The sequence below is a fragment of the Podarcis vaucheri genome (assembly GCF_965113315.1).
Source record: "Podarcis vaucheri genome assembly, chromosome: 4".
Lineage (NCBI taxonomy): Eukaryota > Metazoa > Chordata > Lepidosauria > Squamata > Lacertidae > Podarcis > Podarcis vaucheri.
The window spans coordinates 30586868-30607610 of NC_138762.1; the positions used below are offsets into that span (position 1 = coordinate 30586868).

General features: G+C 43.5%; 1 protein-coding gene across 3 annotated transcripts in view; it reads left to right on the top strand.

The window, feature by feature from the left end:
- Positions 1-20743, top strand: part of NBEA (neurobeachin) — a 353050-nt gene that overhangs the window by 183584 nt on the left and 148723 nt on the right. For all 3 annotated transcript variants that reach the window (XM_082221535.1, XM_082221536.1, XM_082221534.1), the window contains 2 exons: positions 3020-3163; positions 20574-20710. In XM_082221535.1, the coding sequence (XP_082077661.1) occupies positions 3020-3163; positions 20574-20710 (281 nt within the window). The remainder of the gene's footprint in view (positions 1-3019; positions 3164-20573; positions 20711-20743) is intronic.

A 20743-nucleotide genomic window follows, 5' to 3' on the forward strand; every position in this document is an offset into this window, starting at 1 on the left:
TAAAAACCTTTTGGGGGGAATATTATCTCACTCATGTTTTGCAGAAGACTAATGATACTGAACCCTATTTAATATATCTTAGAAAAAAAATGGCATGTTTAAGACTAACATGGTTTGCACCACTCCTCATATATTTGTCCTTTATTTTTCTCATTTCCTCAGACATTATATTCTGAGTTAGAGTGTAGAATGATATTTCCCATCCTTTATTTCTATTTCTTTTATTCAAGATTTCAACTTTTGTTTCTTCTGTGGTTATTTACTTAGTGGTTTCCGCAAATAAAATGTTAGTAAAACAAGAGGCTAGTAAATTCCAATTCCTTTATCATGCCATAGAACTTTTAGCTAGATTCTACTCAGAGTAGACCTAGCTTAGTGATGTTCATTAATTTCAATAGGTCTAGTTTGAGTAAAACTTAGCTGAATACCATCCTTCATTTTTAATTGTGGTTTTGGTAGCATCACAAGTGCTCTGTCAGATGTAAGCATCTTAGGAAAACATTTATTATTTCAACCATTTAAATTATGCACTTATAACCAAAAAACAAAGCCAGAGCTGCTTTATTCTGCACTAGGCCCATATACTTACTTGTCAATATACTAGAGAAAGTGATTTGTAGATTTTTATCCAGTTCAGGTTTCAAACAGGAAACCAGTGTCCTTACGTAAGGTCCTAAATACAGGTACACAGGTCAAAGTTTTAAGGCTAGAATAAACTGCAAGGAACCTGGCATCTGTAATCATTTAGGTGAACCAAACAGAGAGTAAAAATCAGTATGAGGGACCTGCTTTTCTCCTCTTTTGCATATTCTTTGCAGTGCAAATATAACCATGCCAATTCAGGAGTAAGTCCTGTTGCATTCAGTGGGGCATACCCTTAGGTAAGGAAACGGGGGGGGGGGACACCCCAGTTTGTGCATTGTCACGTATGTGTACAAAAGAAACCTCGTGAGCTTGTAGCCCATGGTTTAGATCCAAAGAACCACACAACCCAGTCTACAGGTCTAAGGGACTTCAGTGCTTGTGTCCCTCAAACAATAACTCCTGTTTCTCATAGCAGCTTTTGAAACAAAGGATACTCGCAAAAGCACTTTGTGATATAACCTAGAGACTGGATTCTCATACTATCAACAGGGTTGCATTCTGGATTATCACCTTGTCTTACGAATCATAGTGAAAGGACAAAAAAATCCAGGATAATCAAGAAAAACATTCTTAGCCATTTTCCTGGGTCTTTTCTCGTGGCTTCCTAATCTTCAGATACTATCTTTGTCGAAGCTGGCAGCTTGTAAAAGCTACAAGGAAGAGATTTTTAAATTGCTTTCATATTTTTACCTCTAATGAAACATGTTAAATAAGCATACTTAAGTTGCTGTCCTGACCCCACGATGGTACTGTCTTTAGAATGAGTTTAGGATGGTACGTAGGCCCCTCTTCACTAGCAGGGCAGGACTCTGCCATGGCAGAAGAACCAAGCAGCGCCGTAGCAGACAGAAAGCTACTGACACTTCTTCTCCCACTCCTGATAGAAGACCCCACTCCTGAAGACCTCAAATGTGGCATGTCAGGGCGGAATGGCAGAGCCTTTGTGTGTATGAGATCCAAAGCTCCACAAATCTCCTGAGGACCCCAGATGGTGCAGCAAAAAAGGAAAGATTCCCTCTCTCACTCACACACCTCTTCTGCCTTGGCTGGCTGCAGCTGACTGGGCTTTGGAATCTGCCACTCTGCAGCTCCCCAGTCCTTGATAGATTGCACTGTCTAGATGTTTCCCTGGTATTTGTATTATTTTAGAATAAATAAAATTATTTTTATTATATTTTAGAAATGCTAACAATACGAAGCATATTTGCAATCTTGCCAGTGTACTTCTATAGAGAAATTAGAAATAATCAGCTTGTATCTTTTCTTTTGAGATCCTTTAAGGAAACAAAAAACCTTCAGGAGTATGCAATTAGAACATCTGTGACAGATCTGTTTTTAACATATTTCGTACTTCAGAATCCAAGGAAGTCTGGTGGTCTGTGGAACTTGCTTGTTAATTTCTTGATGAATGGGTACTGAGGCCAAGAAGTGCACTCAGTACGGCATGTCTTCCGAAGATAGATTATCTCAAATAAATTCTATTCCCAATCAATTTTTGATTTGTTAGGTGTTAAACCACTTCTTTGTAAGGGCAGTGTTTATAAGCCTTGTAATGAGACAGCCTTCTGAGACATTACCTCTTCTTTCTGTAATTTTGATAAATGGAACTCTAATTCATAAAGGATACAGTGATTGAAGGGCAACTTTCGGTCTCCTACACTTTCATTTAGATAAATGCTTGGTATATTGTGGCAAACTGAGGTATACTCAACTGAGTGATAAATTTAAAGAACAGCCAAGCCAACAAGCTTCTATCAAACCAAAGCAGGCTAGTTTTATATGTCCTTCAGATAAATGTATGTTTAATATTGTAAAACAAAACTGATTTCAGAAAGATTTGTCTACATCATTAATCAGCACATTTGCCACATTCACCTGCGTGTCTAGTACAGTACCTTTCTGCTACAATGCATTGTCAGATTGATGTGAGAGGATTACTGCCAGCAATGACAAGCTAGTTAAAAACAAGTTGGAGCCCAGCCTTCTGTTTTGAAGTTTACTACCATGCCTTTGTTCTCTAAGAGCACACATCCCCATGCATTAAAAGTTCTGGAAAGGCTGTTTTGAAGTGTATTTTTGATAATTGATATTTCCATCAGTGGATAGATTCCATCTGTTTAGGGTTGCCATATTTCAAAAAGTAAAATTCCTGACACTCAAAGTTGTTGTTTAGCTTTTTTTAGGAAGACCCCAAAATTGTTGAGCTTTTTGGAGCTGTTTTCACTGCTTTTTCCATCGCATCCGAAAACCAGGGCATGTCAGGAATTTTCCTGACATATGGCAAGCCTAATTTGCTTTGTATTGGAAAACAGGTTGTTGAGACTGATCTAAAGACCTAACAGAATTCTAAAATGTTTGCAACCTTTTTTTATAGGCACTGAGGAAGATGTCGTGAAGTCAAAGAAAACCTTCCGAAGCCAAGCTGTTGTCAATCAGAATGCTGAAACTGAGCTCATGCTGGAAGGAGATGATGATGCTGTCAGCTTGCTCCAAGAGAAGGAGATTGACAATCTTGCAGGTAAAAATCTTTTTTAAAAAAAGTTTGTTGTAAATAAATGATATAAAATTGAACTGATTTTCTAAACTTTGCTAACTGTGTCCTGTATTGGCATTTGTGTGAGATAGTGAGCCTTGTTGTTTTGGAAGCACTTGGTACAGATTGCAGAAGTTCCCCACTGTTTTCATCTAATTTATCCTCACAACTTTATAAAATACTGATTAGTCAAAGATCAGATGAACCTGGGTGACTCATGTCCAAATCAATCATGCCATCTGTCATAATACACTGATAAAAAAAGATTGATCTGTGTTTTAGAAAGTATATTTTGAGTGCAGTAAATTAGATGTATTAAAGGATTTTTATTGTGAAAATGTAACAAAAGGGAAAATAAGATGTATCAGCCTGACCAGTTATGTTTAGAAGTATTCCCACCATTGTGAACATTTTATTCAGGCAGTGGGGGGTGATTTTGAAAACTTTCCCCATTTGGATTACAAGATTAGAAAACAAACCCCATGCCTGGGTTTGAATGACAAGACAAGCCAGATCATGGCTTGTTTCCTGACAGCATAGCAGGACCAGGACAAGCATATAACGCCTATGATTTCACTGGCGTGCACTATCACACTGCTTGTTTGCCTTAAATCATACTTTATTTTAACTATGGTTTAATGTGAGATGCAGACCAGGTCACTGCCAGTGAAGAGAGTTACAGGCTCATAGCAGTCTGCTGTATATATAGATCAGACAACATTTTCCATGGCTTCAGACTAAGCATGTTTTGGTAAATAATAAGTATAATTTGTTCACAAATGCGGTTGTAATCAGAGTCCAGCTCCAGCACAGCAATTGGTCCTAACATAAAATGATTGCTGAAACAATAAATGTCATTAAGATCCTCTCTTAACGTAAAAGCAGTTAATTCTGGGGCATTAATGGTAGCTTCAACACTTGAAATGAGAAGTGGTGGAGAATCTCTTCCTGGAGAAAAGTATGGTTTAACAGATACCCCATACTTCTCTGTCATCTGTCTTGCATTCAGTGTAATTACTCCTTCCCATTTCCCCATACTAGTTAATATAGACAAGTTTTAGGTTAACTCACATTTTCTCCTAAAGTTCAATAGGCTGAAGGAAGCAGAAGGTGCTTGGCAGTTGTTAGAGATCAAAAGGAAACTTTCAGCTAAGCTTCGGATTCAAAGGGAAAACCTTTGTACCTATGTTTTACAGCAGACAGGTTTTAGTCTTGTGAATTCTGGTGGGTGTGCTGCAGGGGCAAGGGGGGAACTATGCACATTCTGTGAAGTAAGTGTGAAAAATGACTTCACATTTTCAGGGTTGTTCTGACAGTTTCATATGATATGGAATAACAAAGTAGCTTATTGTAGCACGGATGGAACAATATTAGATAACTGAACTGCTAAGTATTTATTTCATAATTAATTTGTATAAATATAGGCATGATACCTTAAGTATCAGACTACTAGATTTACCACTTTATGAAGATACACTTTCAAAATCTGACCAAAAACAAACAAATTTCATTATTCCAGAAAATACTATGTAAAATTACGTTTTGCCACTTTTGAAATTGTAGTGAGGGATTGGGGTTATTCAACATGATATTTGTTAAGAAATGCCCACTTGTTCTGAAGAAAACCGATGTGATAGAAGACTACACAAAATAGCATTCCTAACTAATGCAAAATCTACATACATTGGTTACATTTAATTTAACTGAAGTCTCGGTCCTGTTTCAGTGAATACAGCAGTAGCATAATTTATAGCGTTATGTAAAAGAGAGAGCCAGAGTTCCCCCAAACCTTCATTTGGGTAAATGCCACAAAACACCCAGCCGGTACTTCTAATCAATTTCTCATCGGTCTTCTCATTCCTACCTACTATTTTTGCAGCCCTTGCTACTGTCCTTTCTCCCTGCACAGCCTTTGCAGCTACCTCTTTTTCCTTTCTGCCCAACAATTACTGATCATGTGTAGATACCTTTTACCCATACCTATGGTGAAGCCTTACAGTTTGTGCGTGAGTTGCCTAACAACTCACAGGCTCCCATGTTGCTACTCTGCATTTGACACAGGAAAAGAGAAGGGCCATACCTCTAGAGCACATGTACACTGAGATTTCTGGTCATTTTCAAGTTTCACAGCTTGACTACTTTTTGTGTAAAACTAAAGTACATAGGAATGCTTTCATTTTCTTTAGTGTTAGAATCATGTGTGGCTGAAATCTTATTACGGTTAAATAGTGTTTAACATCTGATAAATGTTCTTAAGGTTTTAAGAACAAGAATAATGTAGCCACCTAATGAACTGCAGTCAACTTTATATAAAAAACTTTGTATTTCATCGCCTTATTTCATAATAATAAATATTTCATAATTTTCTGTTTCAATTTTAGCTCCTAAATTTCTTCCCAGACTGTTCATTTCAAGAGGCAAGTTGCTTATTCATAAATCACTTGAGAAAAATCAATAACTAGTAGTACTTTTTGGTGTCTAAAACTATGAATCAGCAGCATCTCAGTTTGCACAATTGTAGCGAATTGATTATTATTAACTTGTCTATCTGATCCGTTTATTTTTCTATGTCATAAATGTTTAAAACATGATTTTCATTAATTTTCTGAATAACAATTCTACTAACTTGTAGTTTAGAAGTATGCTCCTAGCATTCTGTGGTCATTTACTGACAGATAGTGTAAAGATAATAAGCGTTGGTTTGAACGTGGGGCTGAATATTGAATAATCAGTAACTTCTATAACAAGTGTGATCTGTAAAGCACTGCTTTATTTCTGAACACCAGAGATCTGGACTCCAACCCTTGATGGTGATTCAGAAATAGTAAACAAGGCCATCCACTAAATTTACAGGGATATATGAAGCTGTCTTACACTGTATTAGACCACTGGCCTTTTTAGCTCACCACTATGCAAATGGGTTCTGCTTCTTCCAAGTCCCAGGCAGAGGTGGTTCTTCTGCCACCTGAAATCCTTTTCAGTGGAAGCAGTAGGGATTGAAGCTGGGACCTTCTGCATGCAGAGCATAGGCTCTGCACAGGAGTTCCTGGTATTTCTTAAAAAGCGGGAGCGTTACAAGTCCCACTCTGCTGAGCCAGGCCTACTACTTTTCCTCTTGGTTCCATCTGTGGCTCCCAACCCTGCTCTCTCATGAAAGTATCTCCTATCAACTATGATATGTGAGCAAGCCTACATGTTCTGAGGCAGTATTCCTGATTCTGGAGACAAGCCCCAGGGGAATACTGTTGGCTTGTTCCTTTTTTGTAAGATTCCCAGGGGACATCTGACTGGCCACTGTTCGAAAGAGAGTGCTGGACAAAAGATGGAGACAAACAATTCTCAAGACCACACACCAAATACAAATCAGAGGTGAGGTCTGAGCCCCAAACATCCCCTCTCCAAATTATTTCCCCTTCTAAAAACGACTCCTCTTGACTGATTTGCTGCAATGCCATTGAATGCCATGCTCTGAATTGCTCCCCCTGATCCAACTTCTCATGTTTAAAAAAGGCCAGAGGGAAAAACAAATTCAGGCAGCCTCACACAGCAGTATTGCACACATTATTTCTTCCCTGGAAAGATTTCTTTTTCCTTTTTAGAATATGCTGCTGCAGATGTTATGACTGCTAGCTTAGAAGGCTTTTTAAAATGATAAGATCAATTTGTGGAAGATTAGTTATGAACAACTATTGTCTGTGACAGCTAAATGGAAAGTTCGTGTTCAGGGGCAGTGTACCTCTGACTATCAGGTGCTAGAGGAAAATGGGGGAAAGCTATCATATTTTGAGTTTCCAGGGAAATCTGGCTGGCCCATGTACTTCCCAAGTGTCTCCAATAATTCATGCCCCCAGATGCCCCCAGTTAACGCTTTCCTCTGCTGCCCATCCCCCAAAAGAAAACTTCCCATTTTTCCGAACCATAAGCTCTGTCTTCCCAAGTCTTTTTTCCTGGTCTCCATTTTTTCTTGTTCTGCTCAGAATAAGTTGGCAGGAGGATCTCTTCCCATCAGTCTTCTCCTGTCGTAACAATTCTGTTTTCTCCTCCAGATAGGAGAATGAAGGTGTGAAATTTTAAAATGGTCAGCTGCTGTCCAATAAGCAAGTCTGCACCACTGCCCAGGTAGCAAACCTGCCCTTTTTACTCATCCCCCTTCCCAGTGCCACAGCACAAGTGCCCATGAAATACTTTGGACTAATTTATAGGAGCCAGCAGAGAGTAAATTCATTTTGTACCGCTGTGTTGGCATACTAGTGCCAGAGGGTACACCCACTCTGAGCTTTAAAAGCAAAACCCTAAGTTTAAAATTATGTCAGTTGCACACATGTGCTTAGATATTTTAAGGATTCCCCCCTCTTTTCCAAAATAGTAAGTGACAGACTGAGCCACAATGCAGACTGAATAAGAAACTCTGCACCTGCACTAAGTGCACCCAGTGATTCTGGGTTATGTAACATTATTTTGTTTTTTTAAATCCATAAATTGACTGTGACCTCTTCTTCGGCTAGGGAAAAGTCTAATGGTTGATTTACTGGGAAATACCGTAATAAAGAAAGAAAAACATTTAGTAACTATTCAGGTGTATGATACTTGCTGTAGAAAGCTGCAACATTGTAATTATCCTATGCAAATTGCTTTCTTGGTTCTCTGGTACCTTGGCATGTTGGCCCTTTTCCAAGCTTGTTTGTAGCACTCATTAAGATGTGGCACAAACACCTCCCATCTTGCAGTGGCATTGCATCCCTGCCTTTGTCTATTCCACCCCAGGCTCATCACAGGTGTCTGCCACCTACTAGCTCCCTTGCCCCTTGTGTGCACATAGGTATTGCCACCACAAAAGGTAAGTGTCCCATTAGCCATTCACTTAGCTTCTCCTATCCTCCTCTTTGGGTGCTGGGTGGCATTTTTTCAGAGGGCTCATCTTTCCCACTCTGTTGCCTGCTATCCAGGTGGCTGACAGTTTTGAGAGGTGGCAAGTAAAGCAGAGCTCTGTGTCTTCTGCATCCGTGTCTAGCTCTTACCTCTAGCCTCTACAGAGCTCCTGTTTTAGGGAAACTATAGCTCACTGCTGTGCAGCCAGAGAGAAAGCGGGACAGTAGTGTGGTGTGCCAGGTTATATCTGAGGTTTCTGTCTCGTTTCTTAGCAGAGAGAGAGGAGTGAGGGATGGATGTTATCCATCTCTATCTGATTCCAGCTCCCTCCTGTCTTTCTGGCTTCCAGCTTGAAGGCAGGACAGAACTGCAGGAACAGCTGGCTTAGCACACTGCTGTGGGGACTGTCTGTCCTGAAGGCAGATGGAGGAATTGGGGGAGGCAAGCAGAGCAAGAAATAGGTGATTCCTCCTTGGATAATTACTTAAATGGCTACGCATATTTACATGATTGAAATATTTGTTTGGTTTTTTTGTTTGAAGATTTGTGATTTTTTAAATTTCCCTCTGGACAAGCTTCAGCAATTTTTAGCAACACAGATTTAGATGTAGAGATGTGGCCCATGTGCCCACTAGGGCTTTCCTGGCACTTTCCTGCTTCAGCCCTTGCACTTCTTAAAAGTCGATCCTGAAGACTGGAGAGCCCTCTAGTTCAGTGTAGGGCAGGGAACAGCAAGGTTTATCTTGCCTAGGCCGGATCGGTCCCATGGAGATCCCTCCGTGGGCTGGATCATGCGCATGTGTGAGCACCCACAATTTTCAGCGCATGCGCAGATTATATTTTCGGCACCGCGGAAGCAAGTCCCCACTCCACACTGCACTGGTTTAGTGCAGCGCACGAGCAGGCAGCTTGGTTCGGGATGTGGGCTGGTCAAACGACCTCCGCGGGCCACTTCCGGCCTATGGGCCTTAGTTTGCTGACCCCTGGTGTAGGGCTATTTGAAAATGTTCTGTTTGAAACAAATCAGAAAACATCAACTAAGCTATCATTCCAGCCTCTCCTTCCCCCTACCAACACAACTCCATTCGTTGAAAATGAGCCCAAATGAAAAACATCTGGAAGTTCGCCATTTTCCCCAAACCGAGGGCAGTATTCAACTAAACAGTTTCACTAGCTCATTGACATTTAGTTCCCTGTTCTGAGGCATCACTCACCTCCAGAGCAGATTTAGGGTGTGCACGGGGAGAAGAGAGGGTGAGGAAGTTCGGTCGGGCCACTAAAAGTCTTTATGCTGGCAGAACTGTTCAGTTGCGGCAACCACTGAAAATACTTTTATACGTGACTTTGTGTTGACTGGGTGGAAGCATAGCATAGGATGCAAGAGTGAAGTCTTGGCTGCTTATGGACAGTGACTGAATCAGGTGGAGGCTAGTGCAGAATCACTTCAATTTGTCTCGTTATTTGGGGTACACACAGAGCCAGTGGACATCCCTACAACTTGTACACCCATGAGCCCTTCTTATGTGAGATGATGCATCTATTTTGTACTCTGATACTAACATCCGCATTAAAATATATTGAAATGTTCCTTAGAGGCAAAAATGGCAGAAATTAAATAATAAAAGCAAACTTACCAAGAGGTTCTGTGAAAATATAGTATAAAGAATAGAAAGACAGGTGCTTTTGTCCAGCAGTTTGATCTTTTCCCCATGTTCTATTTCAGGATGTTTTATAATGTGAATATATATATATATATATATATATATATATATATATATATATACACACACACACACACACACACACACACACACACACACAGATACACACAGATACTATGTTTTCATCATGTTTATTCAGTCACTATTTTATGTGACTAAGACTGAACTAACAATAGTTCATGGCCATGTATGAATTGGTATATTCGTTTTAAAATTTAGAAGTGTTCATGATTTAGAAGATGGTGGCTAACTAATTCACTACCATCACTTTAATGGTAAAAACTAAAATTTCTGTCCCTTTCAGATATGATATTCTGATTGGAGGTAAGGGGTCTTTACTTAAGAGTACAATCCTATGCATTTCTACACAGAAGTAATTCTCACAGAGTTCACTGGGGTTTATCCCCACAAGATCGCAGCCTTAGTACCATACAGCAGATGTGAAATGACCTTTCAAATGCACCGCTTCATTTAGGGCTGCTTCAAGTGACAGTAGTACCTTTATCATCTGCAACCCCGTAGGCAGCCATGAGTGTAAGTTCTAAAGCAGAATACAGAAATTTGATTGGCAGGCAAGCTGTATTTTTTTCTGGCCCAGCCTTAGCTCATCTATCATCACTTACCAAAAACGTTATAAGGATATTTTTCACTCATGTTCCTGTAAAACGTTGAGAGGACAAAAGAACAAATCTAGACTCTTATAGGAAACTCTTTATCCAAAATGGTCACAGTTTCTGTGCCAGATGCAGATGATTAAAAGTAGTTCTTGGCCATTGCTGATACATGATCACCTGGCATCAGATGAGAGGGGCTTTTAACTTTGTCCACAACCATGTTAAATCCATGTGAACTGTTAGTTTTTAGCACAGTTCAAAAGCATTGTTTCAACTTTATCTGCACTAGAAAGGAAGAACCAACATTTTTCAGAGTGTCATGGGGCAAAACTATAGTGTATGTTGACTCTGCAGTACGATTTAAGTTGTTTTAATGAGCAAATAAATATATGAGCTTGCTGTAGGGGAGGAAAATACCCAGAGTTTACTAAAATAAGCACAACTCAGTAGATGCCTTCAAGTATATATAGCAAAAGTATGTCCCAATGTCTGCAGCAATATTGAGAGGAAATACTTGCTCTGTAAACATACGCAATATGTGTAAGTGTGAAGAAATAACAGGCTCCTAAATTTATATGCAAGTTACCCTTGAAATCTAGACTATGCATACACCATGTGGTAGATTTCCCCCTTTAATGCTAAATAGTCTTTTTTGCACTTTTGCACAGTTAATTTTATTGTGTACATCACTGATAAATTCATTTTTGAAGCTGTTTGTTGGCCAGTTTGTCAGGAACAGAGTTGCTGGAATTCTTTAGTTTTTGCTTTTGATACAGATGGGTGAAAATAAGTTATTGAAAACTTAAATTTCACCAGTTATGCAGCCAAAAGTCAAATTCCACTTGATCTTTATATTAAAGAACAAAAATAGTAAAACTGTGGTGTGCTACATATTCTTAGAATTTCTGCATGAGCTTAGAGTTCATTGTTTTCTATAACCGTTACTTTACAGACTACATGTTAGTGAATATTACTTATTTTATTTGTTGACTATTTTTCTTTAAATAATACTGCCCACACAGCAAGGGAATTCTCCAGCATCTAACTGGCTTATGTTCTGCATTTTTACTTTGTTTTGTAAACCATCCATAGCTTTACAAACTATACTGAGGAACAATTAATTTCATTTGATAAAACATAGTTCCAAGAAATTCTCCCAAATAGGTACATAACAGTAGCAAAAATAAAAACAAAGTGCAGGATCGAGACCATGGACATAGCGTCTTCACACACAGAGTATTCCCAAAGGCTCAGTAGAGTCCTGTCTCTCCATTCTCACTCTCTCCCTCACATACTGGGACAATGCAAATATGGAATGAATGGTCTGTGCACACCTCCCTTATCCCATCCCACCATTCCTTTTGCCCCGATACATGTTTCTCATGCTGAGTAACATTGACAGAAAACAAAGTGCCAGATGGGGATATAGGAGGCAGACATGCTCCTTTGATTCCCCTTACAATTCCATTTGTGCATTTGTGTTCACACCTGTATTTCTGCATACAGCTCGGAGCCTATGGCAGTCTTCTCTATGTGAACACTACATGTGCAGTGGACAGATTGTTCCCTGTGTGTCTACATCTTGTAGAAGAATATGCTGTTAGGCTTTTATACAAGTTCATTGAAACTGTCTTTACATTCTCCCACCCTTCTAATTCTTGCCATTTTACAATATAGTAAGCCTAGAACCTTGCTGGTTGTATATATAGATTTTCAAAATGACTTACAGCGTAATCCTAAACTATGCCCTGCACAGGAGTGAAATCTTATTCAATGGGGCTTACTCCCAGTTAAGTGTGATTACAACTGGAGCCCTAAAAAGTTTATTCTAAACTAAATAGCACCTTGATCTTAAAGTTACTGATTTAGAAGCAAATCCTATTGCTTCTAGTTAACAACAGTGCTTGATGTGGTTTGGCGGTCCACCAGTAGGTATCCCATCTGAAAATGGACCATAAGTTCTATACCTTGTCATTTTGGGGCAAACGTCTTCACATCTGGGTTGTTTCTGAAATTTTTTTTGTTCTTCAGCTGTCTTCTTTTTAGTCTTGAACAATTTTTAAATGCCAATTATAATATAGTAATCTGGGGAAATTGACTATTTCAGGTTGACTATTTTTTAGAGACAAAAATTGATCTTGCATCCTAAGTTCATTAATACTTTGGAAATTTATTGTTCTTCTGAAAACATTCCTTTTCAGGGCCAACTTATTTTTGTTCTTTTGTTTTAGTTAAAGGAAGCATTAGATTCTAAAGTGCCTAAATTATTTTAACTTTATAAAAAAATCCTTATTACCTATTTATTAAATGATTTGATACTGCACTGGAACATAGCAGCTTGTTAAAAAAAACAAAACCATACTGGTGGATTAATATGTGTAAAGCCATCTGCAGAATTTAATTGCAATAGCACCAAGAGGTCCGGTACTATTTAGTTGCTTTATTAGCTATTTTATGCTTTAAATGCCTTCACTGAAATTAGAAACACTGTTCTGGCAGCTACATAAAATTGGGGCTAATGATTAACAGGAAAAGGGAGTGATCCAGTAAGCACTACTTCTGTGCAACCTGCGTTTCCATTTATTCGCAGCAGGACTTGAGCAGTAGCACTCCCAATGCACATCCTGTTGAGCACTGTAGAGAAAGTGCTCCCGTCTTTAGCAGAACAAATCCTGTCTTTGTTTTCCCGGAAGTAATTCCCAATGAGTTCGGTGGGTCTTGTGCCCCGAACTGCTGCCTTAGGCTACAATCCATACCTGGCAATGCACACCAGGAATTCAGTGGGGCTCATGTCGAAGAACTCCCTCGTGGCTTCTGCTCTTTAAGCTGTGTGAGCTTGTACAATTTAGTTTGCATCGACCGACCTTCATTAGAAGTCTTCCAACAAGCCAAACGAAATTCAGAAGGTGTTGCCTCCTGAATCTATACCAGACTCTTTCTTCCCTGTGACTCTTGCGTGTGTTTTGCTTAAAAGATGTCTAAAGGTCAATCTCGCCGTTTCTTTCTGGAGACGCGGCGCGCGTGTTCCCCAGGCGCCACTCGCCCCGGGGCCCTTTGGCTGCGCGCAGCGGACTCTGCGCGCCCTGGCGCCTCTCCGCCACTCGGCCTCCCGCTTCTTCGGCTGGGCTGCTGGGGACGCCCAAGCGGGGATCCTCCGTCCAAGCCCCGACTCGGCGGCTCGCCGCGGCCTGCCGCCCTTTGTTCTTCCGTCCGCCGAGGGACAACAAAGCGGACGGGCTCCCTGGACCAGTCACGGCCGCCGGGGCCGGGCGGGCGCAGGTGGGAGCATCTGCAGCTCCGCGGCGCGATTTGGCACGGTCCCGGTGGACATGGAAAGAGGCTCCTGGCTCCGCAGGGGCAGCGCTCAAGCTTGTGCCGATAAGTGAGTGGGGGTGGCGGGATCTCACTTCTTTCCCCTGCTGTTTTGGACTTGGGAGTGTGGCGCTTCCCCCCTCCCAAAGGGGTGGAATTGCTTGGATCGGCAGCGCCTGGCGCGCTCTCCATCCAGTCCATGCCCGGTGCGCCGCGTTATTGTTTTGGGGAGCCGTTTGGGAAGCGGAGCCAATGCCGCGCTGCTATCTCGGGGCCATAGGGAGAAGCTGCACTATTTTGATTACGCCTGGTGTAAACATTTTAATGTCGGATCCTTAAAATCCAGAGCCTCTCCCAAAGGGGATTAGAACATAATCCTCTCGCTCTATAGCTGGAGTGGATTAATTTCGTATTCTCTCAGTGGCGGGTTTGCTCCCTGAAGGCTCGAACAAAAAGACTCCGCGCTCCTTAAATGTGCCGTGGTATTGGGACTTGTAATTGGAGATTTCCAAAGGACAAGTGTAAAAATGACACACTATTAAGAAGGAGCGTTTCATTCGGTGCCTTTTCAATGGGCGGGCGGGAGGGGGGCGCTTCAGAGGCTCCGAGTGAAATATGTGAAATGTTACACTCAGGTTATGATGTGGGGGAGGGGCGCCAAGTGCCTTTGGATCCCTGTCCTTTTGCTAACCTCACCCAGAAGGCCCAATCCATCCCGCTATAATGCCAAGGGGCAACTGGGAAGGGAGCATCTGCCCCCTCCTCACTTGCGCTGTGCCTCCACGTGTCCAGCGGAGATCGTCCTCCCCTGCTCGGAGAGCGCGCAGGTAGAGGCTGCTTGACCTTTGAGCAGTCGCCCACCCCTTTGCCTGGCAGCTTGTGCGCTGGACGCGTTCCCGGATCCTATGATCTCCTCCTGCAGGCCCTGGGCGAGGAGCCCCTTTTCGAAGGGGCTGAAGAAGCAGCCACCGTTCCAACGCCAATCCTACATGCTGGACCCTGGCAACACGCCCTCTGCCTTATTACAGACTGCCTAAGTTGGGAGAGAGTGCGCTACGCCACGGGTAGGACATATTTGCTAAGCAGTAGCGGAAACTCCTAGCTAAGCCTAAGCTCTTCCTGTGTGCTAAAGCCAGCAGGCTAACTCAAGTGGTGGTGGCGAGGCGGAATTCGACCAGGGAGTGCTTTTTAAAATACACTCCAATGAAGCAGTCCAATTACGTAAAGTTTATTCAAGACAGTTATAAAAGCAAATTAAGAGGGAGGTCATCAGTTGGTGTGATAAAGACAACAAAACAGTTTCTGGCTAATCAGTCTAGTGCAATCTAGTTTAGCCATGTCATTTGCATCTTCTCTCCTTGCTCACCCTGAGAAAAGTGAAGTCTTCTTGGATATCTATTGACTATGCCATTAACCCTTTCGTTTCAGGAGAGGGGGTTGAGTTCTCCTATAGGAATAAAGAGACCAGTGCACCTCTGCACATAAGGCAAAGGTTGCAATTTTCACAGTCTTAGCTCCAGAGATGAGATTCACATAATCAGGTACAGTATTGTTTGAGAGGATAGGCTATCAGTACTGGGAATACCCTAGAAAGGTGAAAATCAAGAAGGATGCAGATTGTGGATTTAAGAAATCTTGGAAGGACATAATCTGAGAAATCTCTTGATATGCCTTATAGTTATTCCAGCCAAATAGATACGGGGTTCTTAAAAGTGTGCAGGTTTGTAGAAAACATTGGTTATAAATCTAGGGTGGCCAACCTGGTAACATTCAGATGTTGCTGCACTTCAACTCCCATCAGCCCCAACCACAAGTCCAGTGGCCAGGAAGATTTTTGTGTCAGTTCAACTTACAGGTGTGCTTGGAAGAAGTGGATTACAGTCTGGGTTCAGGCCCAGTTATGGCACCAAAGCTGCCATGGTTGTCCTAGTGCTACCTCGTAGGCATTTGATACTGCACACCATAGCTTGGAGCAGTTTCATGAATTGGAAATGGAGCCCCTTCTGCACTAAACTGCTGTTGTTTCACTCCTACCTTCATGCTTCCAGAGACTTATCAATGTTGAACTATAACTTGACATCATAGGAGTTTGGTGACCCACAGGGATCACTCTCGGCCCTCATGTTATTCAACATATGCGAAGCTGTTGGAGGATGTCATCAGGGGAGTTGGAGTGAGGTATCAGCTGATGACCTTGAACTCTATGTCACTTTACCACCTGAATCAGAAAATGCAGTTCAGGTGCTTGATGTGGACCAATAAATTGAAATTTGATTCCAGACAAAATGGAGATGTAGTGTGTTGCAGGCTCTCACCTGTGGAAAGTGAGTAAATAACCTGTTCAGTTTGGAGTGGCACTGCCCTAGAAATAACAGGTTTGAAGCTTTAAAATGCTCCTAGACCAAACACTGCCAGTGGAAGCTGGCTTTAGTAACTAGGAATACTTATTTTTGGACAGAGATGGTCTGGCTATAGTGCTCTGGTAACCGCAGGGCTGGACTACAGTACTGCATTATACATGAAGCCTGCATTATACATGAACCCTTGAAGACTGTTCCAAAGCTACAGCAGTTGCAAAATGCAGCAGCCAGGGGGCTGGTAAGAATTCCTAGTTAGCCACAAATTACAGGAGTTCAGAGCATGGTTTCCCTAGTCGTTTTGTGTATTGTGGAATGAATCCCATCTGTAAACTGGGATAGTTTGACTGAGAAGTTGGTGTTCCGTGTCATTTTTCCAGAATATCATTTACAGCCCTGAAGAGGTATTGGAACTTGTTTTCTGAGCAGGTTTTGTGGCTTAATGCATGAAACCCATCTAGCTATGTGTGACTGGTGGATTTGGATGATTAGGCGAGCTCAGAAGTTAGCATTCCAGAGCATTTACTCTGTTTATGACCCAGAGCAGGTAGTTCTGTGGAATATTTTTGTGGTTTATATTATATATGTGATTTGTGAATGTGACAGATCTAGTTAGCTCTGAAGTTGTTGTGCCCTGGCCATTCCTCTCTTACAGATGGGTTCTGGTTGTGAAGGGGTTAATACATAATATCTGACAGGTTTCCATTCTAAAATATTACGTCTAACGCAGCTTCCCGGTTTGGGAATTCCACCATGTTCCATAGGAAAGGGACCATAAACCAACAGTAAGGAAAGTATCAGTCGGTAGAGCATGAGACTCTTAATCTCAGGGTTGTGGGTTTGAGTCCCATGTTGGGCAAAATATTCCTGCATCCCAGGGGATTGGGCTAGACGACTCCGTGGTCCCTTCCAACTTTACAATTCCATGATTCTATGTGGATTTCCCTTACTGGACTCTTCCCCACCACCCCACCCAGCAAGAGAGGGCCAAGCAAGCAAGTGGAATGGTGGTTGCTCTTGCCACCTCTCCCTGGGTGGCTCTTCAGGGCCCAGTCCCCACTCTCCAGCAGACCCGGGGGGGGGTGAGTTGAGAGAGGTACAGATGTTCTTGCGAAGGGCATCCATCATCTTTCATTGCACTTTCTTCAAGTGCCCCCACTGGGCAAGATAAGAGATTGTCAGTGATCAAAGCGAGGAAGCAGCTCCTTGTAGTCACCACTCAGTCATCCACTTTTTGTTGGGGAGCAGGAAGCAGCTGCCTTCTGCTTTTGGGGGGGGGTGGCAGAAGCAATGGGCTGGCGAAGCCCCAAAGCAAGGGGTGGTGGCTGGGTAAAAGGACCAGCACTTAACAGACCACCCCCAGACACACACCCAGGCCCAGAATGCTGACTCTGCTTTCCATCTCTGGTACCTCCTCGCTGGGATAATATCAAGGCTTGCTTACTTACATGGGTTTTGATAATGAAATAATCAGGAATATTCATGCTGCTAAGTAACACCCCCCACACACACACACCGCTTTCTTCCCTTTAGCGAAAAAGAAAGTTAATAGAAACATCTTGTGATCCTTCGAAACGCCGCTGGTTTGAGTGGTAGCTGTTTTTGCCTAGTTCAGGCTCGTATAGGATTCACAAGGTCGTTTGTTCAGAGCGCTTGGAAGTGTGAGGGGTTCCTCGCAGGCGTTTTGCTCTGAAATCTCCGCGATGCACTTATTTCCAGCAGCCATTCTGAAAATTAAACCCGGCTCGCCACTGTCGTTCTCCCTTGTGCACCCACGCCCCGCACACAAAAGATTTAGGCATTCTCTCTCTCTCTCTCTCTCTGAAGAAAAAGATTTCTTGCTATAGTCTCTGGCCTCCTGACCGCGAACTACCAGCCACTTCCTTTTTATTTTGCCCATATAACAAGCGGGGAGCCGGGAGGTAATTGGGTTAACTACCTGATCTTCCTTCTGGGAGCGCGCAAGGCCCACTAAACGCCTTCTTATCATGATCGACTATCACGCGGCTCCCCAACTGCATCATCTTTAAGGGACTTTTTTTATTTTCTCGCCGAGGCCTGTAAAGCCCCGGCGCTCGGGTGGCGAGGAAGGGTTAAAGGCAGACGGGGGCGGGGAGAGGAGAGGGGCCGGGGTGGCGATCGCAGAGGGGAGGAGAGAAGCAGCAGCAGCAGCAGGGCCCGGGAGCTGCTGCTGCTGCCTGGAGAGCTCGGCCTGCCATTACGCACAAAGGCGAGGGGCCTGGGGAATCGAAACCCAAATCCACTTGTAATCGCACGAGAGAATCGCGCGTAATTACTCGAGCGACCGAGATTAAGATTGATGAGCCTTTAAAGCGCCGTTTCGGATCGATCCGCTGCCCTAAGCAGGAGCCCCGCCGGCCAGGAGGGCGGCCCGCTTGCCGGCCTGCTTGCTTCCTCGCTCGCCGAGCGCCACTGGCGCTGTCCGGCCGGAGGGGGAGGCGGCAGGGAGGACGGAGCAAGGGCGATGCCCAAGCCCCGCGCGTATGGTCCGCATCAGCTGACCGGGGTGAAGAGGCCAGGCTGGCCTATTAGGCGCGGGGAAAACAAGAAAATGAACGAAAATAGAGTTTGTCTCCATATTATCCAGCCCCTGGTGGGCTGGCTTGAGAGCTGTCAGAGGCGGGAAGCCGAGCGTTGCCTAGGGCTGGGTGGAGAGGAGGGAAGGAGGCGATGCTTGGAAGGGAGGGAAGTTAGCGCTGAAATGAGGCCTGCCACGCTCTCCGTCAGGCCGAGGGACGGGCTGAGCTCGGGCTAAGTGGCGGGTAGGATGGGGAGCTTCCAGCGGGATCCGTAGAGGCAGGAGACGGGGCTCTGGAGAAGGGCAGAGCTTGGCAGCGCAAATGGTGGTCGGACCGAGCGCCAGCCAGCCAGCCAGCCCTACCTCAGCTGCCTTCCCCACAGAAAAGAAGCCGGGGAGAGGCTGCTGGAGAGACACCAGAAACCAAATCCGACCGAGCACATCATTTCACACACACACACACGGAATTAACAGTCTCAGCACCTAAAAGAAAAAACAACAGTACCAGCAGCCAGATAATACTATGCCTTATTACTTCCCAGTTTCTAAAATGTGGCATCAGTGTATTGCATTTCATGTTATTCGAATAGATGTTTCGGTTTATTTATCCGTAGGGCGGTCTTGGCTCAATATCCCATTATCCCATGCATTTATTTTTATGCGATCTGCATAGATCTCGAGATGGAATTTCCAATAAGTTCGTTTAGGATCCGGATGGGAAGTCTCCTTAGAGTCAATGTAATAACGGTCCGCAAACAGCAAACAGCCTTATGGCACCTTAAATGTTAACACATTTATTATGGCATACGCTTGTCAGGCCATAAGATGCCTGGTTCCTATTACTGGTCCTCCTGCTCTGAGGAGCCCCACGGCGCTTGGCTCTAAGGTTGCCGTCGCCAGGACTCTAACTAGGCAGCCTGACCCGCCTAATACAGCCGGATTCGCCTCCCGAGGAAACCTGCAGAGGATTGCGTTGCACAGTACTAGAAATGCCCAAATAATTTCGGGGTTTTCTTGCAGGTTTGAGCTACGATTCTGTGCACATTTACTTGGAAGTAAACCCCGATGAATTCTGTAGTATATACTTGCGTGTAAGCAAGTTAGAATAACTCTGAATCTTTTTGTTTTGGAGTAATTATGCTCTCAGCATTAACTTTTCAATAAATTAAAGAGGGAGAGAGATTGTTTCTGGCGTCTCTGCGGAGACAAATTGTTTTCTTTATAACAATTGTTTGTTTCACAATAAAGGCTGCACTTTGTTTTACACACACATACACATTTTCTGCACAGAGAGAGCCCTAGTCTGGCATCTGATGTCTCGCAGATAGTTTTATGATGTAGAAAACACTGCATTGCCTAACGTCCAGAATAATAAAAAAGAAGTAAAACATATTCGATATGTGTGGTGCATAATTTGTATTGTAATTTTATGACTAGATACAGGAAGCGTAAATCTAAATATATTTTATTGGAAGCCCCTCTGATTTTTATTCCGTGACACTGCTTTTCTAAATACTCGCTGCCCGTCTTAGGCTGCCCTTCATACACACGTGCAAACCGGTAAATTTACTGAATTGAGTGGGACCTGCACTCGACCTTTATGTGATCGGGCTTCGAGATTAGGAAGAGATGGGCTATTTTCATCAGGGGGCTGTGATCTCCCCACCCGCACCCCGCTAGTATTCTCAAATCTTCCTGTCTTTAGGTGGCGAGACCTACACACACCCTAGTTCTTGGGTGTTGTTTTGTTTGAAAGACCTATATAAAGTGGCCTGCTGTTCCGATGGTCCGTCAATCATCCTTTGAGGTTCAGGCATACACAGCGCCCCGCTTCCCGAAGCCTCTTCCTAGGAGTCCCGGCAGCGCTCCGTAGGCATCCCTCGCCTGAGTCGGACGGCTTCCTCGCTCCGCTCTGCCGTCGTCGGGCAAAGCGGCCGGCCTCTCTTTCGCAGCCTCCTCACGCCGCTCCGTCTTGTCTTGCAGGCCCCGTGGTCCTCAGCACGCCGGCCCAGCTCATCGCGCCGGTGGTGGTGGCCAAGGGCACCCTCTCCATCACCACCACAGAGATCTACTTCGAGGTAGACGAGGAGGACCCGGCCTTCAAGAAGATCGACCCTAAAGTGAGTACAGGATCCAAGTGGGGGGGGGTGGGA